This window comes from Tasmannia lanceolata, unplaced genomic scaffold, assembly GCF_043159265.1.
Source record: "Tasmannia lanceolata isolate RefF3 unplaced genomic scaffold, GAP_Taslan_0.1 ptg000024l, whole genome shotgun sequence".
Lineage (NCBI taxonomy): Eukaryota > Viridiplantae > Streptophyta > Magnoliopsida > Canellales > Winteraceae > Tasmannia > Tasmannia lanceolata.
In genome coordinates this window covers 14,074,957-14,093,297 of record NW_027518701.1, presented here as the reverse complement: position 1 = coordinate 14,093,297, position 18,341 = coordinate 14,074,957, and the positions used below count along the sequence as shown (strand labels likewise).

General features: G+C 37.8%; 3 protein-coding genes across 3 annotated transcripts; all 3 read right to left on the bottom strand.

Moving 5' to 3' along the window:
• Nucleotides 1-3,401: 3,401 nt before the first annotated feature.
• LOC143857067 (uncharacterized) lies at nucleotides 3,402-3,923 on the bottom strand. Its single transcript, XM_077367339.1, has one exon. The coding sequence runs from the start codon at nucleotides 3,921-3,923 to the stop codon at nucleotides 3,402-3,404; it is 522 nt and encodes a 173-aa protein (XP_077223454.1).
• Nucleotides 3,924-5,541: 1,618 nt separating this feature from the next.
• On the bottom strand, nucleotides 5,542-5,862 carry LOC143857066 (uncharacterized). Its single transcript, XM_077367338.1, has one exon. The coding sequence runs from the start codon at nucleotides 5,860-5,862 to the stop codon at nucleotides 5,542-5,544; it is 321 nt and encodes a 106-aa protein (XP_077223453.1).
• Nucleotides 5,863-11,342: 5,480 nt separating this feature from the next.
• Nucleotides 11,343-13,402, bottom strand: LOC143857328 (BTB/POZ domain-containing protein At5g41330-like). The gene has a single exon (XM_077367753.1). The coding sequence runs from the start codon at nucleotides 12,940-12,942 to the stop codon at nucleotides 11,539-11,541; it is 1,404 nt and encodes a 467-aa protein (XP_077223868.1). The 5' UTR covers nucleotides 12,943-13,402; the 3' UTR covers nucleotides 11,343-11,538.
• Between the last annotated feature and the right edge of the window lie 4,939 nt (nucleotides 13,403-18,341).

Below are 18,341 nucleotides of genomic sequence, written 5' to 3'. Positions count from 1 at the left end.
ACGAAGAAGGTCATCTGCTTGATCTACTCCCTGAATCGTCACAAACGAACCCTTCTTCGCGAACGCCGCAAGTTGATCAGATGGGAATCCTTTGATCTTCACACAAAGGGATAGAACAACTCTTGTTCTATTTAGGGATATGATCTAAATCAGATCCAATGGATGGGATTATCTAAATACTATATGGAATTTTAATAGTGTTGAATAGAAGTAATGGAGAGAGAGAGAGAGATGGAGAAACGTTTTCACTTTTGTGAGATTTTCCAAAAGCAAATCTACTCTGAAAACAAACGTCCACCCCTTTATATATATTTAGAGTTTATATTTGTTTTGACTTTTTGAAATCCTGAAAGATTTCAAGTAAGATTTACCCAAAGTTGTGTGCAACTTTTCCACCTTTAAAAAAAAATAAAGTCTAACAAATTTTGGATGTTTTTCATGCCCAAGTCAGGTGTGTGATTTGTTTATACATAAATTTGTTGGCATTTAAAACTCCATAATAATCTCCTAAAAGATCCTCTCTCTTTATCTCCAAGGAAAGAAGTTTCCTTATGCAACTAGTATTCCTTTTAATTTTATCTTAAATAATAAGATATTTTAATAGTCATATATTTCCTATATAACCCTTAATATTAGGAGGAAATTTCATTTTAGGGCACCTTTTCAAATATTTATTTAATTCTTCCAATAAAATAAATGATTCAATCCAATGAGAATAAAGATCCATTTAGACATTATATAATACCTTTAATACCTTTTTGGTTAACACTTAACCAATTTGGTATTCCAATCTATCACATAGTGTACATACACTATGATATCCGTTCCCTTTTTGCATCAAATGCAACGAAACAAGTTTGTTTGTACAATCAAATAAATGTGGGACCATATCTAATAAATACATTTGGTCATTCGAGTTGTGAGTGGGATAGTTGCATGGATTCAACGGTCGATCCTGCAGAGCCCAATGGTGGGCCCCACTGCAATATTTCTCCGTAGTTCTAAAACCACAATCACATTGAGTCAGTGGCCTTCATCGAGACGTAACCCTGAAGATGACCGTCAAATTATCTTACCCCTAATCACATCCAATATGCGTAAGTCCTTTCTCCATTCTCCATCTACAGAGTTGGGTCCTACAAGGGGTGGACATATACTACCCCTGGGCCCACTCTAGGTATACCTTTCAGTCAAGTAACTTAGGCCCGCAAATGCATTTGCTAAAACCAATCAAAATATTTTCGTAAAAATATTTGATAAAACATTTATCAAATCCACCTGGCCAGTTATTTTATAGGCCTACTGCTCTAACCAAAACTGTAGATGGTACCCTCATGTATATGAGGTGAAGAATTTCTTGTCGGCTATCACTATTAGTCTCATAGGTTTGTCAACGATTCCAGTACCACCCCTAAATGATTCATAAGAGAACCATTGTAAGATGGACCAAGATAACGGGACGGGCCCACGGGTCAAAGGACATGTAAAGGGTCATGTCTGGTGGAATAGCCTTACTATCTCCTGTCCACAGGCTATTCCAATGAGATCCAGTTCAGAGCGCGCTCCCAATCGCTGCTCCCACTCTTCTTGCTTAGGGTCCACTAGCCAAATGACTGAGATAAGTCACCCGACGACACGTGCATGTTAGCAAGACTGGTGCTGGTTGTGTACAGGAGAAGATGTCCAATCTCCACCCCAATCAGGAACTTTTAAGGTTTGCAAAGAACTGAAATTTCATATCTCCCTGCTCCCTAAGATCTGTGAATCCTTGAGCATGGTATTCCTACTTTGCTACCTAAGGACTAATATGTGTAAAAACATGCACATCTCACATATTAACAAAATAGCACCCAAAGATGTCATGAAATAATTCTTTATTAAAAAAATGCAAGATACACTAGAATTTAAAGTAATCTCCCACTGACTTTAGATCCAGTCGTGCATATATCTTAGACCCATTCCCTCTACATGCTTGTCAAACACTTTTTAACTAAGGGACTTAGTGAAAGGGTTTGCCACATTATCCGCCGAAGCTACCTTTGCTATGGAAACATCTCCTCTATCTATGATCTCCCGTATCACATGATACTTCTGAAAGACGTGCTTAGACTTCTGATGAGATCTTTGTTCCTTTGCTTCAGCAATATCCCCACTGTTATCACAATACAGCATAATTGGTCTCTCAACAGAGGGAACGACACCAAGGTCATCCAAAACTTCCGCAGCCATACTGCCTCTTTTGCCGCTTCATTGGCAGCGATATATTCCGCTTCAGTGGTTGAATCTGCTGTGGTGTCTTGTTTACAACTCCTCTAAGATATTGCTCCACTAGCCAAAGTGAAAATAAAGCTTGAAGAAGACTTCATGCCATCAACGTCAGACTGAAAGTCCGCGTCGGTAAAGCCAAAAATGACTAACTCGTCTACCCCATAAACCAAACAATAATGTTTGGTTCTCCTAAGCTATTTAAAATATATTTAAATGTCATCCAATGCTGAGGACCTAGGTCTGACTGATATTTGCTAACCACATGTACAAAATGACAGATATATGGCCTCGTACATAACATGGCGTACATAAGACTTACCACAGCCGAAGCATAGTGAACTTTATTCATCATCTGCTTCTCCTTATATGTCATTGGAGACATCTTCTTGGATAGCCTGATTCCATGCCTGAAGGAGATTAATCCCTTTTTGGAATCTGCCATATTAAACCTTGCCAATATTTTGTCTACGTAAGCCTCATGTGATAGCCCAAGCTTCCTACTTTTTGGGTCCCTAAACAATTTAAGTCCTAATATATAAGAAGCTTCACGCGGATCTTTCATTGCAAATGTACTGGAAAGCCATAACTTTGTGTTAGATAACATTCCTACATCATTCCCAATGAGTAGAATGTCATCCACGTATAGAACCAAAAAGGTTACGGCACTCACATTGACCTTCTTGTATACACAATCCTCATCAACATTTTGAAAGAAGCCAAACTCTTTGACTGCTTGATCAAAACGATGATTCCAACTGCGAGATGCTTGCTTTTGTCCATAAATGAATCTTTGCAACTTGCATACTTTCTGATTATCTTCTCCAGCAGCCTCAAAATTCTCTGGCTGGACCATACAAATATCTTCTTGAACGTTTTCATTCAAGAAAGCAGTTTTGACATCTATCTGCCAGATCTCATAATCATAATGTGCAGCGATAAGTAACAAAATCCTGATGGACTTTAACATAGCTACAGGCGAGAAGGTTTTCTCATAATCAATTCTAGCATTTTGAATATAACCCTTTGCCACAAACCGTGCCTTATAGGTCTCCACCTTTCCATCGGGCCCTTCTTCCTCTTGAAGATCCATTTGCATCCAATGGGCTTAAAACCTCTGGTGGATCAACCAGAGTTCAGACCTTGTTGGAATACATAGAGTCCATTTCGAATTTCATAGCATCTAACCATTTTCTTGCATTGATGTCTAACATCACCTCTCTATAGTTAAGGGGATCCGTTTCTTCTATGTTTGGATTAATTTCCTCACCCATATAGAGATATCTATTGGGTCTTCTGAGCTCCCTAATACTATGTCGAAGTGACGGAGTAGGCTCATTAGATTCTTTCTCAGTTTCCTCATATCTCTCTATTGGATTATCAGATTGCTCTTCTAAAGCAATCATCTCCATCTCACCTGCATCTTGGATGAACTCTTCTTCTAAGAATGTGGCATTCCGGCTTACAACACAAATTTGTTCACCAGGGTTATAAAACCAATAACCCTTTGTTTTCTTAGGATATCCAATAAAGAGACACATTTCGGTTCGAGTCTCTAACTTGTCAAGACTTATCTTTTTAACATGGGCAGGACAGCCCCATATCCTCATGTGATTCAATGAGGGTTTTCTACCATACCATAACTCATATGGAGTCATTGGTACTGACTTAGTTGGGACTCGATTAAGGATATAGAATGTTGTTTCTATGGCATACCCCCAAAGAAACAGTGTTGCCTTGGCAAAACTCATCATGGATCGAACCATGTCTAACAAAGTTTGATTCCTTCTTGCTCACAAACCATTCAACTCGGGTGTGGCAGGTGGAGTCCATTGAGACGTTATTCCATGTTCTTTTAAGTAGTCATTAGACTCATCCGAGAGATTCTCTCCTCCCCGATCCAAGCGAAGAGTCTTGATTTTCTTGTTGAACTGGTTTTCTATTTCATTCTTGAACTCCTTGAACTTTTCAATGGTCTCAGACTTACGTCGCATTAGGTATAGATATTCGTACCTTGAATGGTCATCCATGAAAGTCACAAAGTAGACAAACCCGATGAGAAAGAGGTCCACAAACATCCGTATGTATTAACTCCAACACACTTGCACTTCTTGCACTCTTGCCTTTAAAAGGAATTTTGGTCATTTTGCCCTGTAGACAGGATTCACAAGTTGGAAATGGTTCCACTTGAATAGAATTCAATGGACCATCTTTCACTAACCTTGTGATCCGTTCTGCACCAATATGACCTAATCGAAGATGCCAAAGTTGAGTTGGAATTATAGTGTTCCATGCCCTTTTGATATTCGGAACATCAACGATTGGAATACTTTTAATGTTACTCACATTTTATTTTGCGTCAATCAGATACAAACTATCTACTAGTGCACCTTCCACAATAATAGAATTTTCTCTTTTAATAAAAACTGAACTTTTATTAAAATCTACTAAATATCCATCTGAAATAAGTTTAGAGATAGAAATCAAATTCCTTCTTACGAAAGGAACATAAAGACAATCTTTTAATAGTAAGTATCTCCTAGAAAATGCCAAATAGTAATCACCCACAGCCTGAACTGCAACAGTTGCTTCAGTTCCAACCTGTAGGTTGAGTTCGTCATCAGTCAGCCTTCTGCTTATCCTTAACCCCTACAAAACATTGCAGATGTGTGAGGTCGCACCAGTATCTACACACCAGGAAAATGCAGGACCAATCATATTGGTTTCAGCAACAAAAACTTGCGACATACCTTGAGAAGGCTTGTCGCCTTGCTTGCTAGCTAAGTAGCTCCTGCAGTTCCTCTTTCAATGTCCAGGGTTGCCACAATGGAAGCATGCATCGTTGCTTTTGGTTGACTTTTTCTTAAAAGTTTTCTTATTCTTAACTACTAGAGCCCTTTTCTTGGAGGCTTGGCCTTTTCTCCTTCTTTTCCCCTTATCTTTCGGTTTGGAGACTGAAGTTACATTATCCTCAGCTAAGAAGACACTCTTCTTATTTACCTTCTGCAGATCTTCAGTTGACTGGAGTTGGTTTAATAGCTTAGTCAACGTCATTGTCAACTTGTTCATATGATAGGCCATTACAAACTCTTTGAATGACCCTGGTAGGGAAGCAAGAACAATGTCTATCTATGTTTCTGCATCCATGATGGCCCCCAAGATGTCGAGTTCATTAAGAAAATCCATCATCTTTAACATATGGTCCCTGACCGGGGTTCCCTCTACCATCTTAGTGGATACAAGGCCCTTTATCGCAATCGGTGTAACTGTGCGATTCTACTCTCCAAATAATTCTTTTAGATTAATCATTATTTCCATCGTTGTAGCCATTCCAACATGTTGCTGTTGCAACACATTGGATATGGAGCCAAGGATATAACACTTAGCTATTTCATTATCATCAGTCCATTTCTGCCTCCTATCCCTTTTAGCCTGTGAGGCATCGTTAGTAGGCTTTTTCAGGTTCAGCAGTCGTAAGAACCAGTAAAGTTTCGCAGCTGTTAAAACTGGCATCAAATTCCTTTTCCAGTCAATGTAATTAGGGTCGGTTAACTTATTATCTTCTAGGATTCTAGCTAGTGAGTTGAAGGAAGTCATTAATCTAAATTCAATGAAAAAGAGAGACACACATTAGTAAGACTACCAAATTTAAGTTCATTAATTTCATGACATATTTCCATCGGATCTTGGTTTTCGATCTACGATGGTACCACCAATTGTACGTCTCATTCACGAGCCCCTCAACCTCGTAAATCAAAAGAAATTTGTAATTTCTCCAATGGGTATCAGAAACGTATTCATAACTTTAAACAAGCGGATTCTTCTAATCCATTATGTCTCACATAATATCCGATTTTCCTTTTTGGCCTCCAAGCATCGCGGTATGTTTATCCTTTGGGCTTCAATACCCTTTGAATGGTTAAGTTAGACCCATTGCCTAGAAAAATAATGTAAATTTACAAAATCTTCTGCTTTGGCATGTGACTTTTGCATTTTTGCATGTTTCCCTTATCCCCATGGGAATCTAACAGTTATTCTATCCAAGGGAATGGAATCGGCTTATACTTTGGCATGTGACGTTCTATTCTCTTGATTAGCCAACCACTAGATGGATATGAAAGGCCATGGAGTTTAATTCTTTCAATTTGAACTCCATTTAACAACTTAATATTATAATGAGGGTATTTTTATAGTTGGAGTGTGAATATAACATTACTTGCATGTTTTAAGCAAACAACCATTTAATGGAATAAAACATGCACATTAAACAAGCATAAAGCAATCATAAGGCATCCATCACATGAACACATCCATCCAAACCATAGGCTCAATTTGGTATTTGGGTTGTAGGGAACTCCCACTAACCTTATTATAATAAGGGTATCCCCACGACTCCACATTACCAAACCAAGGGTGAATTTTGGGTAACTAAGTGCTTTCGCACTAAGAAAATTCTCCGACCTCAAGGCGAATCATCCAAAGGGGTGAATTTTAGATATATGCCCCCTCAAAAATTGCTAAATAAATCAGCGACATCAACATATATGTCTGTCCTTGGTCGAATAAAAAACCACCATCCTTTGCCAGACCTTCTAAAGCATCTCCATGCCCCGGTTGATTTGATCCGTTCGTCAGCCTCCAAGTCAATGATCCGATCATTAATTGAGCTTATTTGAATATAAAATAAACTACCCTAGTATCCTACAGTAGCCTTAGTAATCTATACATAATGATCAAATCTCTATGGGAAATCAGTTGTCCGCCCAGCTGCCTAGAGGGAGTATAACAATTAAATAAAACTAAAATTATGCATTGTGGACAATATGTGGAACAAACCACGAATGATAAGATAAATCACTTGCACATCAGCACATAAAACTATAAATTAACTTATGCTTGTAGCGCACAAGTTGAGGTCCAAACTCCCTTTCTACCCAATATTCACCTTAAGCTATTATTTTGCACTTTTAATGGGTTGATTAATTTTTAATTAATACATAACCATCCTGATTTCCATTAGAATCATCATAAACCACTTTTATAAGAAATAAGAAATCACCATAAAAAATTTTGAGCGAAAACAATATCGTTTGATAGGAAAAACAAAAATTTGTCCTGTACCAGGGACATAATCCGGATAGCATGACCTTTTGGATAACTTTGAGTGGGATTCAATTATCCGAAAAGACCTATCATGGTTCTGATCATGCTACAAACTCCCCAAGACATTGTATGAAAAGTCCATACATGGGTTACAGGTTTTTCAAACTTGTTTGGGGTGAAAATCAAAAACCTGTTTTAATTTTCGCACCAAAATTCCAGCAATTCCAGCAAATTACATGCAAATTCAAAAAATCATATCTCCTAATCCGCCCGTCGGATTTCGATGATTCTTAATGCGTTGGACTCGTATTCAAGTGTAATATCCAACCACGTAAAGCGATCATCCGTAAAATCCAGCAAACAGATTAGATTCGCTGTTTTCTAAAAATAGTCCTATGTCTATTAAAATCACAAAGATTAGGAACCTCGGATACCGAGATAATCGTCCGGACTTACAACGGGTAATCGCATGACTTATCTTTGGTTCGTTAGCCTCCTAATATAATCCCTAGTTTGCTCTAATACCACTTGTTAGAAGGGTCGTATAATCCCTAGGCAAAATCGCTATGCGCAGCGGATTAAATCGCATAATATAATTATTCATTTTTCAATTCTGCCCTTAGCCCAGGATTTCTAGGAACTAGATTATATTTTTGAGATAAAATAAACAGATAAAAATCATACATTTGTAGAAATTACCACGAAGAATATCGTCTGCTTGATCTACTCCCCGAATCGTCACGAACGAACCATTCTTCGCGAACGCCGCAAGTTGATCTGATGGGATCCTTTGATCTTTACACAAAAGGATAGAACAAATCTTTTTCTATTTAGGGATCTGATCTAAATCAGATATAATGGGTGGGATTATCTCAATCCTATATGGAGCTTTAAGAGTATTAAATAGAAGTAATGGAGAGAGAGAGAGAGAGAGAGAGAGAGAGAGAGAGAGAGAGATGGAGAAACATTTTCACTTTTGGGAGGTTTTCTAAAAGCAAATCTACTCTAAAAACAAATGTCCACCCCTTTATATATATTTAGAGTTTGTATTTGTTTTGCTTTTTGAAATCCTAAAAGATCTCAAATAAGATTTACCCAAAGTTGTGTGCAACTTTTTCACCTTTTTAAAAAAAAACAAAGTCCAACAAATTTTGGACGTTTTGCATGCCCAAGTTGGGTGTGTGATTTGTTTATACACAAATTTGTTTGCATTTAAAACTCCATAAGAATCTCCTAAAAAATCTCCCATGAGATCCTCTCTCTTTATCTCCAAGGAAAGAAGTTTCCTTATGCAACTTATATTCCTTTTAATTTTATCTTAAATAATAAGATATTTTAATAATCATATCTTTCCTATCTAACCCTTAATATTAGGAAGAAATCCCATTTTTAGGGCACCTTTACTAACAAAAAATCGGTCCATGAAAGGTCGTACATGGAGGCTAGAGTCACAGCAAGCCTATTAAGCTTTATCTTCCAAGGTACATACTCTTCGGCAACAAGCATCAGTCATCAAGCAAGAGAAAATCATCATCTTCAGCAACATAGAAACATCTTCAGTAGATGGTCTCTCAGTTTTCATTTTTGTGCATCAAATTAGGAATTTTAATTTGCAAGTTGTATTGTAATATCAAACGGATGTAAATTTTTCAATCCACATATGTTTGAGGAGGAATGTCAGGGATTCTCAGATCTGAAAGTTGGATTGTGTGTGGTGGATCAAGAATTTTGGATGGATTAGGTAACTTAGATGGATTACGATTAAGATATTCTTTTTCTTATCTTTACCTTATATTCGCATGCTTATCTCGAGTGCTTTATACTAAACATTGATTATGACTAATTGTAATCAATCGAAAGATATGCGGAAATAGGAATTTTACATAACAAAAGAGCCTTTAACAACAAAATGCCGCCTGATTCCACTACGTACCCTGCAACCAAGGAGACCTTACGCGATATTACGTGATGCAACTCTCAGCATTATGCTCTAATGTAGAGATAACATCTTGGCTACCTGATTGGGGAATGGAATGTGGATTGATCTTAGTTTAGTTGATCTACGTTTGCAAGCCCTTGGTAGGACTTGGAATGACTTCTGATGTGATGTCCGAATTTGAGCCTATGTCATCTCACAGGAAGGGCCTACCAAATGAGCATTCTAAATCAAATCGATGTCATATTAAAGTGGATGTCTCTCCTTCATATGTTCCTACCTCCTAATATGATTTCACATATAGACATATAGTATTTTTCTAGGCAATTTCGAGGAAAGCCATTTCGGCAGACTTTTGCATGAGAGAACAGGCACCACGGAAGAACTAAATGAATAAGAGAAACATATGTTGAAAAGAGAGCATGTGTAGCTTTTCTCTCATGCAGAAGTCGGCAGTGTAATGGCTTTTCCTGAAATTCCTAGCAAATTCCTTTATTTAGTATGCTGATATCACTTCCCTTTTGGACGATTGGGTCTTTTTGAACGATTGTCAACTAGATATTTCAATAATGAAATGAAGACTGGGTCTACTTCCGACTAATGTCCACTGGATATTTCAATAATCAAATTAAGACTTTGCCTCTCTCTCTCTCCCTCATACTCCAATCAACTCCATTGAGCGGAAGACTTCTTAGTCTAGGATGCCAAGACTATTGGATTAGGCTTTGTTAAATGCATATATGAATTTACCCTTCGTTGAGTTCAATGTTTCTAATTCTAAGATGCTTCATTAGGCTTAATTTAATTGCACAGTTGCCTAAGAACATCCTTCATTTGAAGGCTTATTCGTATAAGCAGAAAAGATTTCCCACAACCAATATTTTACATAAAATAGAGCTATATAAATATAAGTAAATACTTGTTGACCTCTACCAAACTTTATGAATAGCCAACTGCAATTAGCTTCTCCACATGGGTTGCTTTTTATAATTTGTGTTAGTTGGGATGGTAGCTCACTGCGCACCCAACTACTTCCCTTGACACCTCATGAACATATATTATATCCAGGAAAAATTGCCAGTGGGGGACATCAAAATACGAGTATTGCCAACAAAGGACACACTTTTGAAAAATTGTTAGAGAGGGACGAAATAGGGTTATCATGTCTCTAAAAGGGGTTATCAATCCTCTAAATGGGGTTATCAAACTCTCAAAAGGGGGTTTATCAACCCTATTTAACAATTTTTCAAAAGTGTGTTTTTATATCACCGATTGGCAATTTTTCCTTATTATATCCATGGTTATGAGAGTGAGCAATCATTTCCTGAACGGCCATATTGTTTCCTCGTGTTTCCAACCGTCGAATAGGACAACCTAATCCCAAAAAAACAATCTCTCTCTCTCTCTCTCTCTCTTACACATCAGCATCAATTGAATAGGCAATTTCATAGGGCACTTCAAAGTATTTTAGTCTGTTCAATGGCAGAATAACCTACATTTAACACCCATATAGGACTTCTATTTAGAGATGTATTTTAGATCACCTGCTTTAGTTAAACCTAACCAGTTACAGACATCTCTCTCTCTCTTACACAGCAGCAGCAATTGAGTAAGCAATTTCATAGGGCACTTCAAAGTACTTCAGTCAGTTTAATTGCAGAGAACAACTTACATTCAATACCCATATATGACTTCTATTTAAAGATGCATTTTAGATCACGTCCTTTAGTTAAATTGACCAATTACAGACCCCTCTCTCTCTCTCTCTCTCTCTCTCTCTCTCTCTCTCTCTCTGAGATTCACACAGACACATCAATAGATTGAGGATTGTATAGGTCTCTTGAAAGTATTTTAGCCCCAGTCAATGGCAAAAAGGGCTACATTCAACAGCCTTTGCAGGATTTTATAACACCTGACCGATTACCAATTAACTCTCTCTCTCTCTCTCTCTCAACAGACACATCAATTGATTGAGCTTCAGCCCACCATGTGGTAAAGCAAGTTGCATTCATCTACATAAAACCAACATAAAAAGCTCTACAAAGGAACTGCTACATGAGGCATATATACAACCAAAGCATTTGCTTACAGACTGAGCAGCAAAGCCATTTGGCTTCATTGATCAGAACAACAGCATCTCATTTACAAAAGAATCTAAATAAGAATAAATACAAAATTGATGAACCAGTTTGCACCAATTTATGATTTTGTATCAGTCAAATATACATTTTGAATCAAACCCTGACTGAACTCTGCCATACCTCAACAGATTGCTGATCCTTCCTTGTCAAAACCATCTTATTTCCACCAAAGCCCATATGGGTTATCTTACACCCACCCATATCCTTCACCCTCCCCATCAAATTCCTCCTAAAAACCCTGTCCTCCAACTCATCTTCTCTACTTCTTGTAGAACCCATCAACACCTCAGACCACAACTCAACATCCCCTCCCTTACTACAAAACACCTGATTTCCATGACTTTCAATCTTACAACCAGCCCCTTCTTTCTTACCATTCACCCTTTTTCCCTCACCAAGACAAACCCATGGATTCTCAACATTAAGCATCCTCAAATCAGCCATAAAAACCTCTCCTGAATTCACACCCACTTTAAAAATTGCATTCAGACTATCCGAAACAGTAACATCAGAAAAACAATCCACCTTCTCCTTCAACTCCCATGCCACTTTACAAGACCTTATATCCCACAATTTGATATTACCCAACAGCCCAAAAGGCCCTCCGTGAGACCCAGACGCAATTAACAGATTAAGACTAGAAATCCACTCCAATTTAGTCGAAGGTATCGCGGAATCAAGCTCTGCACCATATATTTCTTGATGGGCAATCTCTGAAACTGGTCTAAAACTTCCTCCAAGATCGAAAACCATGATTGAATTTGAATTCCTACGGCCTGATTCGAAACTCGTGAATAGGAATTCGGGCGAGGAACCAATCCCCAAAACCGTAGAACTAGACTTAGTCTGATTCTCCCAATTCAGCGTTTCTTTAACAAAACCCTTATCAAGGTCTAGAATTTGTAGGCCTGAAAAGTCGGTAGCTCCTGCGGCCGCAATCGAAGGTGAAAGTGCGAGGAGGGAATCGATGGCCGAAAATTGAGTGAGAATTGTGGATTTTTTACGCAGAGACCAATCAAAAGATGTGATTTTGCTTCCATGGGCGACGTGAATTGAACCATAAGAAGTAGTTGAGATTGCAGAGGGGGAGTCTCTACCATTTAGGGGGAGAATTAGGGATTTTTCAAGGTTGAATGCGTCGAATTGAGAAGGATTTGAGAGGGCTGAGATGAGGTGGGATTGGAGATTATAGAATTGGGCTTCTGAGATTAAGTCTTGGAGATCAAAGGCTTTGGATTTGGAAGGGAGGTTGCCTGTTCTGAGAAGGGAAAGTAGGATGGAGAATAGTTCAGGGTCTCTGTCTATGAAAGGGATATCAGATTGAGCAAAAGGGTTGTGGGAGAAGGTAGAAAGGATGGATTTTGAGCCTGCTAGGGTTAGGGTTTGTGGGGTGGTCTGAAAAAGCTGCCCTCCAACATTTATGGTGATGACATTTGATTCTGACTTTTTCTGAAAAAACCCATATGAGGGAGGTAAAGGACCTGCAAATGGAGGCATATTAGGGTATTGGGTTGCCCTTAAAAATCCCAGATCTTTCTCCAGTATAGAAAACCCAAAACCCCTAATAAATCTAGAAAAATTCCTCAAAGGGGCAGAAAACCCAGAAATCTCAAATAGAGTAGTCCTAGAATCGAACACAAAACAAAGCCCAGAAGAGATTGAATGAGGAAAAATTGAAAACCCTCTTCTAGAATCCCAAAAGATGAACCCAAACAGAAATAGCAATAGGAGAAAAAGCTCAGTTCTTTGGAGCTGGAAAGAAGATAAAAAGAGAAAATTGCGAGCTCAGATTCCTGAGGTGTAGAATAAAAAAAGGCTGGAGAGGGTATTTTATGTGAGGTTGGTGGGTCTTCTAGAAAGGCAGAAAATGGATTGCGAGGTCAAATAGAGGATGCACAGACTGGAAGTTTTTTTCCTCGGGTTTCTCGCATCATGTTCCGTAAACGTATATTTGAACCCAAAATTGGAAAAGTAAAATAAGAACAACGTTTCAATTGCAACTTCGTCGCACGCCAAAAGAGAAGTCGTGTTTGTCACTTTCTTTTCCCATTCAGTATGAGGATTGTTTCAGCAGCACACAGTGGGCCCCACCTTTGGATGATCTAGATCGTCAATCTGCGAAGTAGGTCCATGGCGGATCTTTAACCGCCCAAAATCGATCAATATAATCATAATATTCAACATTATTTAATTTGGATCAGACAGTCTTTATTTGTGTAATCTAGATAGCTGATATTTGAGACTAGCATAGAAAGTGAACCAATCTGATTTCACACCGAATGGAGATCCTTTCCAGATGACAAAAATCAATGGTTTAAATTTTTTTGGTTGAATCTTAAGCAAACGTTGAAGGATCAAGGGATTTGGACCGTCCGATCAAGATTGGTCTGCGGAAATGGGCAAGAGTTGATAAAAAAACCTGTCACATCCAAAAATTTGAAAAAAAAGAAGAAGGATGGCACTCGTCATTACATGTGTAATCTCGATGGCTGATCTTCTAGACTAGCATGAAAATGAACCAATGGTTCAGATTTCAGGCTGAATGGAGATCATTTCGGGCTGACAAAAACAACTGTTTAGATTTTCATAACAGAACATTAAGCAAAGGTTTATGGATTGAGGGGATCAAGATGGGTTTGCAAAAATGGGCAAGACTTTTGTCCGCCTGTTAAATAAAAAACCTAATCGCATTAAAAAATGCTTACAAGAAAATGGATGGCACTCGTGTTGTCCTGAATCAAACCGTTTATCTCGTGAGTGTCACTTCTTTTCCCCGGAAAGGAAAGGAAAGGATTTCGTTTTCCTTTCCTTTCCAGGTGACATGTCAGAAGGAAAAGGAATCCAGAGGAAAAGGCTTCATTTTCCCTGGAAAGCCTCTTTCCGATATATTTAATCGGAAAGCAAATCTCAAGTAACAAGGAAAAAGTTAATTTCCACGTCATTTTTAGCTTTTAAATAAGAAATTCCACATGCCTTTTTCTTCCCTGACAAGACCTTGATGAGACAAAATTTATGTGTTCACTTCTTTTTCAGATAAAACTATTATCAAATATGGAATTTCTTATTTAAAAGCTAAAAATGACATGAAAATTGACTTTTTCCTTGTTACTTGAGATTTGCTTTCCGATTAAATATATCGGAAAGAGGCTCTCCAGGAAAAATGAAGCATTTTCCTCTGGATTCCTTTTCCTTCTGCCATGTCACCTGGAAAGGAAAGACATGGCAAAAGGGAAAGGAATGAAGAGGAAAATAATTCGTTTTCCATGGAAAGCCTCTTTCCAATATATTTAATCAGAAAGCAAATCTCAAGTAACAAGGAAAAAGTCAATTTCCACGTCATTTTTAGCCTTTAAATAAGAAATTCCACATTTGATAATAGTTTTTCCTGGAAAAGAAGTGAACACAGAAATTCTGTCTTGTCAATGTCTTGTCAAGGAAAAAAATGTTGTTTTCCAGGACTTGTCAAGGTCTTGTCAAGGAAAAAAAATATTGTTTTCCAGGAAAAACAGCACCAGGGAAAATCACTTGTTTTCTAGCAGCAGGAAAAGAAAAGAAAGGAAAAGAATCTGACGTGGAAAACTGGAAAAGAAAGGAAAAGAAACTGTGAGAAAATTCATTTTGTGAGAAAATTCATTTTGTGAGAAAATTCCTTTGTTCACTTGGCCGAGAAAGGAAAAGAAAGTATGCAGGCAAAGTGGTTTTCTCAGGAAAGTGATTTTCTCACCCTTTTGGTGAGAAAATTTAGAGGAAAAGTGCAAGAAAGTTCGTTTTCCACGTCATTATTTATATTTTCCACCTGTGTAATTATGCTTTCCCAAGAAAACAAGTGAACGGCGGAAAATGTCAAATCATGTCCAATCACAGAAAAATTTGGCTTACTTTCTTCTTCTTTCCTTTCTCAAGAAGGCAAGTGAACAGAGCCTAAAGGAATTTGCTAGGGACTTTACCAGAAAAGCATTTCGCTGCTGGCTTTTGCATGAAAGAGCAGCCACGTCAAATGAATCAATTAAATAAAACAAGATCAGCTGAAAGGTGAGCCTGAGTGGCTGCTTTCTCGTGCCGCAAAATGCCTCCGGCTAAATTCCTAGCAAATCCCTATTTAAAATAGATTCCTACTGGAAAGTCATATCAGATAGCATAATTATAAGAGAATCATATTTTGGAAGGACTTTAATATATGTTCAAAGCTAAAGTTGGCAAAAGGTCCACATTGAACGGGCAAAAGTCTATTCGGTCATCTTCACATGAATCACCATCATTGTATTTGTACCAGAGCCACTATCTTATTTTTAAATGAGAAAAAGGTTAATGCTTCTCAAAAGGAGAAATTGTTTTCAATTTTTGGCACCTTTCGTTTCATACTTCACACCCCTAACACCAATTCATAATTTAAGGGCTGTTTGGATGTAGGGAAAAATAAATTCATAGAAAATAAATTTTCTACTATTTGGTTATCTTATTTTTCGTAGGATTTTCTTTCCAAATTAAGAATTTTCCTTCTCTTCAAGGGAAATTGCAGCAAACCTATTAGACCTTGAAATTTTATTTTCCATAGACTAGTTTTTTATGGAAATTTGTTTCTATAATTTTCTTTTCCTTGGTGACTTTCTTGCTATTGTTATAGAAAACACGGATTTCACAACACCGGAATATCCGGTTCTCAAATAGTGAAGTAGCTTACACTAACCCAAGATCCGCAACCAAAGTAGAAAAAGCAAATACCAAAAGATATATGCAATATATAACAGAGGAACCAGGGGCGGAGCCAGGAATTTACAGTTGGGAGGGGGGGGGGGGTAAGGTAAGAGATTAATTTACACTTGTCCACAGTTGTCATTGGGGGGCCATGGCCACTAAACTAGCTTGGCATGCATGTATAGCCATGCAACATATAAAAGAATTTCCCAAGCCATGGGAGCCATGGCCCCCCTCAAGCTATATGTACCTCTGCCCCTAAGAGGAACAACATAGAAGATAAAAGCAACCCAAAAAACGAAAGCGTCAGAAATATGGAGAAAATATGGGGCAAGTTGGCACTTTAACCCAAGCTTACATACAAGAGAGCTTCAATGGAGTTCTACAAGAGAGCTTCAATGGAGATCTTCCTAGTTAACGGAGAATCTCTACAAAATGGGGTAAATGAACATAGGCTTAGTCAATGGAAAGATAACAGTAAAATGACTTAGGTAAGTGGTAGTGGGTATGGGAAAGTGGAGACTTTAATGCTTAGGGAATTGGCGGTGGGTTTAGAGTTTCAAGTAGGGAATTGGCCCGGGGGGGGGGGGGGGGGGGGGGGGTAAGGTAAGAGATTAATTTACACTTGTCTACAGTGGTCATTGGGGGGCCATGGCCACTAAACTAGCTTGGCATGCATATATGTATAGCCAAGCAACATATAAAGGAATTTCCCAAGTCATGGGGAGCCATGGCCCCCCTCAAGCTATATGTATCTCTGCCCCTAAGAGGAACAACATAGAAGATAAAAGCAACCCAAAAAACAAAAGCTTCAGAAATATGGAGAAAATATGGGGCAAGTTGGCACTTTAACCCAAGCTTACATACAAGAGAGCTTCAATGGAGTTCTACAAGAGAGCTTCAATGGAGATCTTCCTAGTTAACGGAGAATCTCTACAAAATGGGGTAAATGAACATAAGCTTAGTCAATGGAAAGATAACAGTAAAATGACTTAGGTAAGTAGTAGTGGGTATGGGAAAGTGGAGACTTTAATGCTTAGGGAATTGGCGGTGGGTTTAGAGTTTCAAGTAGGGGTTGAATTTGAAATAAGAGGGAAGTGGGAAAAGATGGAACAAATATGTGTGGCTCACACATGTGCGAACTAGGCAAAATGATCAACATGACCGAGGAAACAAAATTACAAATTTCTCCTCATTTCATCTCTCAAAGTAAAAATAAAATAAAACGTACCGAAAAAATACACCTTAACATTTAACAGTTATAACTAGAAACCGCAAAGCCCTCCGGTAGGAACATTTGGATCATCTTATAAATGCGATTTTGGAGATAGTTTACATCATAATTAGCCCATTAGATGAACGGTCAAGGTGATACATCTGTAGCCAAATTGAATGATTCATTTCTCACAAAACGAAAAGCAAACCTTTTTGTGATACAAGGAGGCTCACCCCTTATTGTACTACAAGGAGGTCCCCCTCAACATAAGTGGGACTCACTATGTTGCAATCTTCGCACAGTTAGTCAGTGTAGTTGAGTAGAAATGTGAGAGAGAAAAAAGAGTTACAAACTTTAGAACTTCTTGGAAGTTATTGTGTTGTTATGGTTTTTAAGTAAGTTAGCTTTCCTAGGGAATAAACTACACATCAAGGTGGTTGTAGTTTATTAGTTAAAGTATCTGTTGAGTTCTTAGGACTATAAGAAGTCCAATTAGAAAGGGATTAGTATTTGGTTTGTGTGAGAATTTCTTTTGAGAAGGTAGTTTAGATCAGTGTTTAAAAATGCGGACGCAGAACGCGGCCGAAGAAAATCCTTGTCGACTCGGCGCAGACAAGGTTGACACGGCCAAATTAGATGAGTCGTTATTTTTTATTAAAAAATAAATGAAAAAAATACAAAAATCCAAACCCATTTAAGTAGGGCCCAACAAATGAATAGTTTAGATCATCTAACCAAGTGCAAGCCCGCTAATTTTTTAAAAAATACATGCAAGAAAAACATTTTTGATGGGAAATTTTTCTTGGAAATTTTTTGAGTATAATGATATGATTATGATTTAATTGGAGGCATATTCTCATAAATTGAAGGTCCATCTAAGTAAATGTTGAATAGGTTTAGTTTAAGTTATCTCTTAGTTTTTCGGGTGTTAAAAATGTAAGAAAATTTAGAAATATTTTTTAATAACCAAAAGAAAGAGGTTATA

Excerpts from the sequence above, each read along its gene's own strand:
- LOC143857328 (XM_077367753.1), bottom strand. The coding sequence starts at position 12,942 with ATGCCTCCATTTGCAGGTCCTTTACCTCCCTCATATGGGTTTTTTCAG.
- LOC143857066 (XM_077367338.1), bottom strand. The coding sequence starts at position 5,862 with ATGACTTCCTTCAACTCACTAGCTAGAATCCTAGAAGATAATAAGTTA.
- LOC143857067 (XM_077367339.1), bottom strand. The coding sequence starts at position 3,923 with ATGACTCCATATGAGTTATGGTATGGTAGAAAACCCTCATTGAATCAC.